The sequence below is a fragment of the Hibiscus syriacus genome, unplaced genomic scaffold (assembly GCF_006381635.1).
Source record: "Hibiscus syriacus cultivar Baekdansim isolate YM2019G1 unplaced genomic scaffold, ASM638163v2 tig00112260_pilon, whole genome shotgun sequence".
NCBI lineage: Eukaryota > Viridiplantae > Streptophyta > Magnoliopsida > Malvales > Malvaceae > Hibiscus > Hibiscus syriacus.
In genome coordinates, this window is record NW_024063288.1 from 1 (window position 1) to 12,843 (window position 12,843).

General features: G+C 28.8%; 1 protein-coding gene across 1 annotated transcript; it reads left to right on the forward strand.

Moving 5' to 3' along the window:
- Positions 1 to 2,023: 2,023 nt before the first annotated feature.
- On the forward strand, positions 2,024 to 11,320 carry LOC120176879 (the record flags this gene model as incomplete). The annotated part of the gene is made up of 3 exons (XM_039183181.1): positions 2,024 to 2,478; positions 2,572 to 2,710; positions 10,858 to 11,320. Coding segments are annotated over 3 exons (1,057 nt in total), but the record flags the coding sequence as incomplete, so codon positions are not given.
- Positions 11,321 to 12,843: the final 1,523 nt, after the last annotated feature.

The window sequence follows — 12,843 nt, forward strand, 5'->3', positions numbered from 1 at the left end:
GGATTGATTTATTCGAGTTTTTGTTTAAACTTATTTGTAAATATTTATAATTTTATAATACTATTTGATTCTAACTTAAAAAAAATTATATAACCATATCCAATCTACATATATATTTTATATTTTTTCATATGTGGTATATATATATTATACATAATTGACAGACTCGCTCAAATTTGAAACAATCCATTAATTATTAAATTTTTTAGTTATTCAAGTTATTTGAGTTATATCTTATAACTTGACTCGAATTTGATTTTTTTTAGTTGATAATAGTTTAAGAAATTACGAGTCAAGTCAAGTTTTTTTAGCATCGAGTTTAGTTGAAAATTCAAATTTTTTAGTCAAATTAAGTTTTGCTCTCCCCTAATTGATTGTAACAAATAAATTTGTTATTATATTGTTAAGTGTGTAATGCACATTGTTTTTAGTTAGAATTGGGTGATCTGATTATAATTAAAATTTTAATTTATATTTTTTACTTTTAACAATAGACTTAAATATTTATTATAATCAATTAGTTGAGTGACTTATTCGTAATGTTTTTAAATAAAATGATCCATTTATGATTTTATTAATAATTGAGTGAATGCAGTGTAATTTACTCAATATTAATAAAAGAAAGATTTTTATGTGTTTCCAATTATATGGCACTTACACGTGTCTTTTTTCGTACATTGAAATTGACATGTCTTTTTCTTTTATAGATTATTATTTTCAATCATTTAATTATAAAATAAACACTTTAATTTTCGTCCTCAAAAAATATAGAGAAAGAAGAAGAAAACACATATTTATTGAGAATTTCCAGCCATTAATAAGTGACATCCCAGCGTTGGATCACACGTGTTCGCTTGTCACTTACTGTGTTTGGGAACATCCCAGTTTCCCAACTATTCCTGTTAGGAATATGACAAACCCGAATAGTACACGCAAGTTCAGAGAATCTTAAAGATCCGATGGGACAAAGAATGATTGGTGGTGATTAAAATATATATTAATAGATAGGTTTTGAAAAATAATTATTATCTTTACTGTGAGAAATAATAAATTTTATTAATATTTTTTAACAATTATATGTTTAGTTTATAATTTGAATTTTCAATATTTCAAAATATTTTTATTAATGAAATTGATTCAAGTGATAAGCAGTTTCATATAATTAAAGCAAGTCTTTAGTTTGAGTCATTTTATATGTAGAAAATCATGATTAGGAGACTCACCCACCAAACTCAGATGAACGACCCAAATCAGTTTAGATTAATCAGGACGAAATCTTGAAAACCAGGAGGGTAGCCAAATAAAATATTTCAAAATATTTTTTTATTAAGATTAACGATTGATTTTTTAAATTAAATAAAAATTGCTTTTAATTTTTAATAAAAATAATTAATTTTAATAAATAAAAAGAAAATGTTTTAAAAAAACTATTTAAAAATCATCAAAGCACATAAATTAGCTATCTAAGAATAGAACAAGTATCAAACAAGAAAATAGTTAAAAAAATAATCAAGCAACCGGAACAAATAATAAATACAAACAAACTGACATTATCACAACTTAATCATGACCTATCTTCGGTGATTGAGAGTATTTATCCATTTAAATTGAGTATCCAAAACAAAAATAGATCAATAAAATAATCAAAATAAGTATCATTTAGGTCAGATAATCAATGTTAAATCTAATCATGAAAAAAATATGCTATAAGAGCATACAAAAGACATGCTACAAGAGCCGATAAAATCATATGTTATTTCATACAAAAAAAAAAGATTAATTAAACGAAAGATAATATAACTCAAATTAAAGGAGAGAAATGAGAAGAACAATAAAAGTAAATGGTTGACAATCAATTCAAGACTGATATTAATATAGTCATTAACAATAAAAAAATATAAGAAAATTAGAAAAACAAACAATAAAAAAAAGAAAGCAACTAAAATTCAATATTAAAATTTTGGATAAAGCGAATAAATGATTCCTGACAATAAGGTATTGTTTGGTTAAGTCCTCTGATCAGGAAATCACCTGGCGGCAAGGCTCCACGTAAGCAGCTAGCTACGAAGGCCGCTCGGAAATCAGCACCGGCGACCGGAGGAGTGAAGAAGCCTCACCGATTCAGGCCTGAAACTGTTGCGCTGAGAGAAATTAGAAAGTACCAGAAGAGCATTGAGCTTCTGATCAGGAAGCTCCCTTTCCAGAGGCTGGTGAGAGAAATCGCTCAAGATTTTAAAACCGATCCGAGATTTCAAAGCAGCGCTGTTGCAGCTCTTCAAGAAGCCGCCGAGGCTTATCTCGTCGGATTGTTTGATGGCATTAATCTCTGCGCTATTCATGCTAAGAGGGTTACGATTATGCCGAAGGATATCCAGCTTGCTAGGAGGACTAGAGTGAGTAGCATGTTTGCTTTGTTTTTAGTTAATAGAATGACTGAAATTAGAGGACTTCTGATCATAATTTGCTTTCTCCGGAATTGTTGATGTAACTCGTTGGAATTTGGATGTATTATTTTATATTTTGATCGACCATTCAAACTTTTTTCCTTGGATTTGTGTTTGGAAATTCCAGATATCAACCATTTTATCATCTTTAGCCCATTTCTTTCATCATTTTCCGATATCTGTAATTTCCCCGATTTCGTCTTCTTGGTGGATCCGATAGGCACCGAGCAAACTACTCCAAGCACAAGCCTTGCCCAATTCGGAAGGTATGTCATTGATCAATTGATGTGCTTCCTCAACTTGATCTGCTCGACCAAGCATATCGACGATGCAAGCATAGTGATCCGGTGTAGGATAGACCCCATGCCCATCCTTCATCTTCTAAAACATGTTCATGCTTGTTATTGAACTTAGAAATAAATAAGCAATAATATGATAATAATTAAAAATGAATAATATTATTGTAAAAAGATGTCAATCTAAAACAGAAAATGAGGAGTTTTCGGAAAGAAATCTCCGAATCTCTCAAGGTTCACTTGAGTATAGGATATTTGATAGTAGGGTGATGACTCCAAATGTATAAAATAATTCACGTGGAATTGGTAACTGGTAAAAGGATTTGTTGAGATTTATATAAAGAAGACAAATTTAATCCTTATATTGGCGTTTGAGAATATTGGATGTATATCTTCTGAAATACAATAAAGATAGTTTTATATTGTATGGATTTACTCTTATTAACTGCAATTGAGATTGATTTACACCCTGCGCCTACGCACAAGATAGAGCTTTTTGGCTTGCACACTTGGTAACAAATTGGTTTTATCTTATAAATACTTTCCAAATTTCATATTATTCTCGTATGAGATGAAAATGTTTTAAGATATTAAATTTTCATCAACAGTATTCATATATGGTTTACTTTAAACATTAATTTATCATTTATCACTCTATCATTTCAAACATATTATACACCGTTGTACATGTATCATAAAAATCGAATACAAAACTATGATTTTATTATTTAAATTTATAATTTATCGATAAATAATATGCCTCAAAATCTCAAAAAAATCTATTATTTTACAACAAGGCCTTCACTTACCATCCCCTAGTGACTACATGCTACAAGTATAGCAATACAAGTTACGTTATTAGGCTTGACTTCCTTGACCATATGGTTGAACAACTACAAGGCTTCTGCTCCCTTGTCATGCATGCCATAAGCCTTAATAAAGACATTTCAAGTAATTACATTTAGAGAGGGAATTATGTTTAAGTGAAATTAAAACTCTCATGCTCATAAAAACTTCCGTTCTTGTTCAACTCTTTGCATAAAGAAGTGCTTACATACTTTACCTGTATACATGATTTTTCATATTTAAAAATTCTATTGATGATGTTTTAAACCCAAATATTCTATTTATAAATCAAACAATAATCGTGAAATGGCTTCATTTACTACAGCTTTGTGAAACCATTCGCATTAAACACGACTTGTTTGGCATTACAATTTAATCATAAATGCTGAAAAAGAGAAGTATCAATTATTATATATCCAACAAACTTTAAGTAGCGAATCTCATTAAAACAATCTGATCCAAAGCTGTGTGCATGGGGGGAAAATCTTTCAGCATTAGCCAGTTATTATGATATTGTTGTTTATTAAGCACTGCTTTTACGCATGTAAACTAAAAGGCAAGTCAAGAAATAAACTAAGAGATACGCAGAGATAGGATCTCAATTCTCAACTTGAGAGGGGTAAAGTACAACTTTTTTAAAAATAAAGGATAATTCAGAATTATCTTATAAATATTTAAATTATATATATAAATTAAATGTAAAATGATAATCCTTAACGTGCACACTCGATCCGTATAGGACTATACTTCTCTTATTAGTTTTTGACCGAAAGAAAAGAAATCATATAAAGACTCCGTATAATATTAGATGTTTTCTTATCGGTAAGTAACCTTATAAATGTATAGGAATTAATTGATCACACACCCTCGAACTATGATTCTTATTCTAAATTGGTTTCTAAATTTTAAATATTTCTATTTTATCCTCAAATTATGATCCTCATTTTAAATTGGTCCTAAACTTTTAAACATTTCAATTTCATCCCAAACTATCATTATGTATTAATCACATATCTTGTTTATAGAATTGTTAGGCCAAGCTATGTTATTATATGTTTGACAAAATAAAATTTAGGTTAAACCATGGTTGAAACTTGAAACTAATTACATATTTGGATGAATTTAGGGGTGAAATTAGAAGATTTAATAGTTTGTTGACCAATTTAGAATTAGGGGCATAGTTTGAGGATGAAATTGAAATTTTCAAAAGTTTAAAGACTAAATTAAAATAAGAACCATAATTTGAGAATGAAATTGAAATATTTCAAATTTGATGATCAATTTAAAATAACATAATTTGGAAACATATTTTATTGGAATTATAGATAACCTTTGTGATGAAGATAACCTCTTCAAACCTTATAAACCGATCATATGAACCAGAGGTTAGATGTGAGTTTATTAACCCTTCAATCGCATATAGTCGTATCTATTGTAATCTCTTTCTCGCCGTGATAAAAATTCTTCTTATTTGTCTGTGATTTTCCTGTTATAAATTTTCACGTAAATATTGACGTCTTATTTTCTTTCTCTTTTTTCGTTGTCATTGTTTATACGTGATTACTTGTTGTTATCACTCTATATGGTAACATCAACCATTGTTTGTGAACTAGATGGTATCAAAACTTTTTCTTTCTCTCGTATTTTTTCTACTTAGTTTGATTCTCTTCAAAACTAATAAAATTGAAATTAAAACTTCGATGTTATCTTGGTCTAATTTATAATCTCTATTTTGTGATCATCGTAAAATCGAAACATATTGCTTTTCTCTTTACTTTTGGCCTCTTCACTATTTATATTTGGAAGAAAATACTTTTACACCAGTGAATCAAAGGAAGTAAAAAAAAATTAGATTTGAAATGTAGCCAAAAAGTTTAAACCGCGTTAAGCACTTAACTTGGATTAAAGCTGCCATACATTTATTGGAAGTCCTCCTGGTAAAGTGGCATGTCTCTTGTTTTCTTCAAATTTTCCCATTTCAAACATAATGGAGAATCATTCATTTGGTTGAATTTATGGCATACAGACACCCTTGGTTACACTAACTGGTGAACTCTTTTTGGGCATTATTAAAAAAAATCATTTCTTGGCACTGATTAAAATTTTGAAAAAGTGGGAATATTATTGTTTGACATTCAAGTTTGAACTAAGTGCCCATGCTTTCAACCATAATTGAGGGGGGAACTAACTACATGGCATGTTGGAACAACAACTGAAACTAGTCCTTTCCCATGTTATTGTTTTCCTTTACAGGAGCATTTCTAAATACGCACAACTAGTGACGGATGTAAGATTTTATATTAAAAATGATGAATTTATAAAATTTCAAGAATAAAAAAATTATACAATTTTCAGAAGAATAAAAATAAAATTTTAATAAAATAATATCTAAAATATAAAATAATTTAAAAATTTTAGGGCGACCGCATACCATTCCTGGAAACAAGTGGCCAAAAGATCATGTAAACAATATGGGGGTGGTTGTGGATTCTGTGGCATATGCCTGAGAAAAAACAAGCCAACTGAGATTATACAAATCCTTGAATTGATAGTGGAAGAGGGAAGGGAAAGGGGTCCCATGGGAGGGAGGGTATTGTCTAGTTATGGGTCGCATTTGGCCTTACATGAAGTGGAAAGTCTCTTTTCATGAACCATGTGGCAGCAATGGCCGGTGGGTTTGATCAGTTTCTTGAGTGGTGTCTGTTGGTACGCGTGCATATAATTCAATCGCACGTGTGAAGCTCGAGCTGTAGCGGATTCACCTTATGTTTAAGATAGGCAAGTATATATCCTAAAATCTAAATTTTCTGTTGTTGGTTATTTATGTATTGATTGTACTCACTTTAAAATTTATTTGTATTTACCCATTTTGTGGTGTTAATACATGTGTATGAATCCTCAAGCGATCTCAATGATAAAAGAGAGTATTATTTTTCTTAGAAATCATGAATTTAAGCAGCTACGTCTACATGATCTGTGTACGTTGTCAATTATTAAGAAATATTCTATATATACTAGCTTGTAATCACTTAAACTATTTATATATGTGTGTTCTTATTCTCAAAAATATTTTTAGATCTATCACATAATTCGAGTACCATCCTGCACGTGCGGTGCACTTGGGCGGCATTTGTTTCTGTGTTTATGCACGTGTGAGGGATAGAGATGAGTTCTTTGTCAACTTTGCTTGACCCTACTGAACAATAATTATTGTTATTGTCAACGTCGATTTTGTGGTGTTTATATATGTTTTGAATGCTTAGAGCTTATATCCGAAATTTGAAAGAAGTGAGAGTTTTGGGCAAGGGTAGTTTCATATATAAGGGGAGGACTCAGAGAAGGAACAGTAATTGAGAAATTTTGTTTTAAAAGGAAAAGACGGATGTGGGCATATAATTGTAATTTTGTGGAAAGTTTGATAATATATTTATTTATTAGGACAATGGTGAATTAATTATTATATGCTTATTGTTGAAAAGACGGATATGGGCCTGTCGTTAGAATTTCTTTTTTAAAGTTTAATACTTTTGAATGCCTGAAAAATGCTTAAATTATACATCTTATTAATTTTATGTGTTTAATTTTTTTATTAAAATAAATGTTTATGTTTTTAAAGTTATTATTTTAAGGTTAATTTTATCATATACGTTAAAATAAATTTTTTAATCGCTCCAAAATATTATATGTGTTAGTGTTTATAATTTTTTTAAAAAAATCTTTTAACTTAAAATTAATATTTTAAAAATTATTAAATTTCTTTAAAAAATTAAAAAAAAACTAAGATCCTTAATCTCTAATTCATTCCTCTGTCAACGGTCACCACCGAATATCCACATATTCGTCGAACCACCATTGTTAGTTATCCACTTGATTGTAACCTTAATCTCTTAAATCTCTATACTTAAATCTTAAATCTCCCTAAATTCTCTCAAAACTCTAAACTTTAATCATTTCTCATCGTAGGTTGTCATCACCACCGCCAAACACCCACCCACCTATTGTTGGATCTATATTGTCGGTCATCTTATTATTATTGTCTAAATCTCTTAAATCCCTAAATTTAGTTAGAAAGTTAGGATTTCATGAATTTTGAGTTGTTTTTCGGAAATAAAAACTATAGGGTTTCTCTTAAATGTTATAAATTTTATTTTTAAAAATTTAAGAAAATTAAAATTTAGGTCAAACACTAAGTTTTTGACGAACTTTTTAAATAACAATTAAAGGTCATACGCTTAAAATGGTAAGTGAGCAAATGTTAGCCACCCGCTTTGATAAAAAAAATAACTTTAAGCACGTAAAGTGAACAAGAGATATAATTTGAACACTTATTTTTTAATTAATTTTTTTATATTTTTATTTTATTTTTTAGTATAATCATCTTCTTTGATCTATTGACGGATTAATTCATAGAATATATATATATATATATATAATATTATAAGTATTGTTTACCCTGATAATTAAAAGTACTTCAAGTTTGAGTCCCATATTTGAATTCTATTATTTCCTTATTATTTATTTTTTATGTCATAAAATAAGATGATACATAAAAAATTTTTGCAATCTAATAATAAATATGAGTTTATTTTAATGGTTGACACGTGTCCGAAGTCAGTCGTAGTCCCTAGTTTGATTCTCCCAAACAATAATACTTCTTTAATCTATTTTTCTTTTAATGAAATGTATATGTAGATAGGGTGACTAACCAAACGGCTCACACACTAGTTATTTGGGCTTTACAATCTAATAATAATTTATATTTTTACTCAATTTATTCTGAGATCATAAATACTACTCTCCCTATCACATTAAATATATCCCTTATTCATTTTTTATTGTTAAAATTTTTAAATTTTGATTCATTATTTTTTAAATTTACTATTATAAAATATGAAAAGTATATTTTAGAAACCTTAAATCAAGTAATTTTAAATATATATTTTATAAAAAAATTATTTATTTAAAATAATAATAATTAAATTTTAAAAAATTTAACTTTCATCAAAAAATTATCCCATTTTTTAAGAAAATCGTACTTTAATAGTGAAAAAAAAGTGGAGTTCGAACAGAAATATAGTGAAAAAGGACAGTTTCGGCAATTCATAAAAATAAAAATCATTGGTTACCGAAAGTTGTGTAGCCAGCAGTGTTCCCTGAAAACAAAGCGCAACGTTTGTCATCATCGATGAATATAAAACCCAAAGCCTCAATTAGAAAAAGATGATACGACACTAAGGATAATTACACCACATGTCAATTAATTAATAGTAAGATTATAATTAAGGTATTGTATTTTGAAATTTTTTAAATAGACAATACTATTATTGATTATAGGGGTGAGCATTCGATGGAGCCAAGTCAAGTCAACCTTTTTTGAGTTAGTCGAGTTGACGAGTCTTGTTTAAAAAATCAAACTTTATTTAACTTTTTAGTATAATTTATGAAATTTGGATTGATTTATTCGAGTTTTTGTTTAAACTTATTTGTAATATTTATAATACTATTTGATTCTAACTTAAAAAAATTTATATAACCATATCCAATCTACATATATAATTTATTTTTTTCATATGTGGTATACACATATTATACATAATTGACAGACTCGCTCAAATTTGAAAATCAATCCATTAATTATTAAATTTTTTAGTTATTCAAGTTATTTGAGTTATATCTTATAACTTGACTCGAATTTGATTTTTTTTAGTTGATAATAGTTTAAGAAATTATGAGTCAAGTCAAGTTTTTTTAGCATCGAGTTGAGTTGAAAATTCAAATTTTTTAGTCAAATTAAGTTTTGCTCTCCCCTAATTGATTGTAACAAATAAATTTGTTATTATATTGTTAAGTGTATAATGCACATTGTTTTTAGTTAGAATTGGGTGATCTGGTTATAATTAAAATTTTAATTTATATTTTTTACTTTTAACAATAGACTTAAATATTTATTATAATCAATTAGTTGAGTGACTTATTCGTAATGTTTTTAAAATAAAATGATCCATTTATGATTTTATTAATAATTGAGTGAAATGCAGTGTAATTTACTCAATATTAATAAAAGAAAGATTTTTATGTGTTTCCAATTATATGGCACTTACACGTGTCTTTTTTCGTACATTGAAATTGACATGTCTTTTTCCTTTATAGATTATTATTTTCAATCATTTAATTATAAAATAAACACTTTAATTTTCGTCCTCAAAAAATATAGAGAAAGAAGAAGAAAACACATATTTATTGAGAATTTCCAGCCATTAATAAGTGACATCCCAGCGTTGGATCACACGTGGTTCGCTTGTCACTTACTGTGTTTGGGAACATCCCAGTTTCCCAACTATTCCTGTTAGGAATATGACAAACCCGAATAGTACACGCAAGTTCAGAGAATCTTAAAGATCCGATGGGACAAAGAATGATTGGTGGTGATTAAAATATATATTAATAGATAGGTTTTGAAAAATAATTATTATCTTTACTGTGAGAAATAATAAATTTTATTAATATTTTTTAACAATTATATGTTAACTTTATAATTTGAATTTTCAATATTTCAAAATATTTTTATTAATGAAACTCATTCAGGTGCTAAGCAACTTCATATAATTAAAACAAGTCTTGAGTTTAAGTCATTGTGTATGCAGAAAATTCCTATTAAATAAGTCAAATATTTCTCTTTAAATCATCAAAGCACATAAATTATCTATCTAAGAATAGAACAAGGATCAAACAAGAAAATAGTTAAAAAATAATAATCTAGCAACCGGAACAAATAATGAATACAAGCAAACTAACATTATCACAACTTAATCATGACCTATCTTCGGTGATTGAGAGTATTTATCCATTTAAATTGAGTATCCAAAACAAAAATAGATCAATAAGATAATCAAAATAAGTATCAATTAGGTTAGATAATCAATATTAAGTCTAATCATGAAAAAAACATATGTTATAAGAGCATACAAAAGACATGCTACAAGAGCTGATAAAAATCGTAATTTATTTTCACACCAAAAAAATATTAATTAAACGAAAGATAATATAACTCAAATTAAAGGAGAAAAATGAGAAGAACAATAAAAATAAATGGTTGACAATCAATTCAAGACTAATATTAATATAGTCAATAACAATAAAAAATAAAAAAAAATTAGAAAAAAAAACATAAGAAAAAAAGAAAGCAACTAAAATTCAATATTAAAATTTTGGATAAAGCGAACAAATGATTCCTGACAATATGGTATTGTTTGGTTAAGTCCTCTGATCAGGAAATCACCTGGCGGCAAGGCTCCACGTAAGCAGCTAGCTACGAAGGCCGCTCGGAAATCAGCACCGGCGACCGGAGGAGTGAAGAAGCCTCACCGATTCAGGCCTGAAACTGTTGCGCTGAGAGAAATTAGAAAGTACCAGAAGAGCATTGAGCTTCTGATCAGGAAGCTCCCTTTCCAGAGGCTGGTGAGAGAAATCGCTCAAGATTTTAAAACCGATCCGAGATTTCAAAGCAGCGCTGTTGCAGCTCTTCAAGAAGCCGCCGAGGCTTATCTCGTCGGACTGTTTGATGGCATTAATCTCTGCGCTATTCATGCTAAGAGGGTTACGATTATGCCGAAGGATATCCAGCTTGCTAGGAGGACTAGAGGTGAGAGTAGCATGTTTGCTTTGTTTTTAGTTAATAGAATGACTGAAATTAGAGGACTTCTGATCATAATTTGCTTTCTCCGGAATTGTTGATGTAACTCGTTGGAATTTGGATGTATTATTTTATATTTTGATCGACCATTCAAACTTTTTTCCTTGGATTTGTGTTTGGAAATTCCAGATATCAACCATTTTATCATCTTTAGCCCATTTCTTTCATCATTTTCCGATATCTGTAATTTCCCCGATTTCGTCTTCTTGGTGGATCCGATAGGCACCGAGCAAACTACTCCAAGCACAAGCCTTGCCCAATTCGGAAGGTATGTCATTGATTAATTGATGTGCTTCCTCAACTTGATCTGCTCGACCAAGCATATCGACGATGCAAGCATAGTGATCCGGTGTAGGATAGACCCCATGCCCATCCTTCATCTTCTAAAACATGTTCATGCTTGTTATTGAACTTAGAAATAAATAAGCAATAATATGATAATAATTAAAAATGAATAATATTATTGTAAAAAGATGTTAATCTAAAACAGAAAATGAGGAGTTTTCGGAAAGAAATCTCCGAATCTCTCAAGGTTCACTTGAGTATAGGATATTTGATAGTAGGGTGATGACTCCAAATGTATAAAATAATTCACGTGGAATTGGTAACTGGTAAAAGGATTTGTTGAGATTTATATAAAGAAGACAAATTTAATCCTTATATTGGCGTTTGAGAATATTGGATGTATATTTCTGAAATACAATAAAGATAGTTTTATATTGTATGGATTTACTCTTATTAACTGCAATTGAGATTGATTTACACCCTGCGCCTACGCACAAGATAGAGCTTTTTGGCTTGCACACTTGGTAACAAATTGGTTTTATCTTATAAATACTTTCCAAATTTCATATTATTCTCGTATGAGATGAAAATGTTTTAAGATATTAAATTTTCATCAACAGTATTCATATATGGTTTACTTTAAACATTAATTTACCATTTATCACTCTATCATTTCAAACATATTATACACCGTTGTACATGTATCATAAAATCGAATACAAAACTATGATTTTATTATTTAAATTTATAATTTATCGATAAATAATATGCCTCAAAATCTCAAAAAAATCTATTATTTTACAACAAGGCCTTCACTTACCATCCCCTAGTGACTACATGCTACAAGTATAGCAATACAAGTTACGTTATTAGGCTTGACTTCCTTGACCATATGGTTGAACAACTACAAGGCTTCTGCTCCCTTGTCATGCATGCCATAAGCCTTAATAAAGACATTTCAAGTAATTACATTTAGAGAGGGAATTATGTTTAAGTGAAATTAAAACTCTCATGCTCATAAAAACTTCCGTTCTTGTTCAACTCTTTGCATAAAGAAGTGCTTACATACTTTATGCTCGAACCCTGTATACATGATTTTTCATATTTAAAAATTCTATTGATGATGTTTTAAACCCAAATATTCTATTTATAAATCAAACAATAATCGTGAAATGGCTTCATTTACTACAGCTTTGTGAAACCATTCGCATTAAACACGACTTGTTTGGCATTACAATTTAATCATAAATGCTGAAAAAGAGAAGTATCAATTATTATA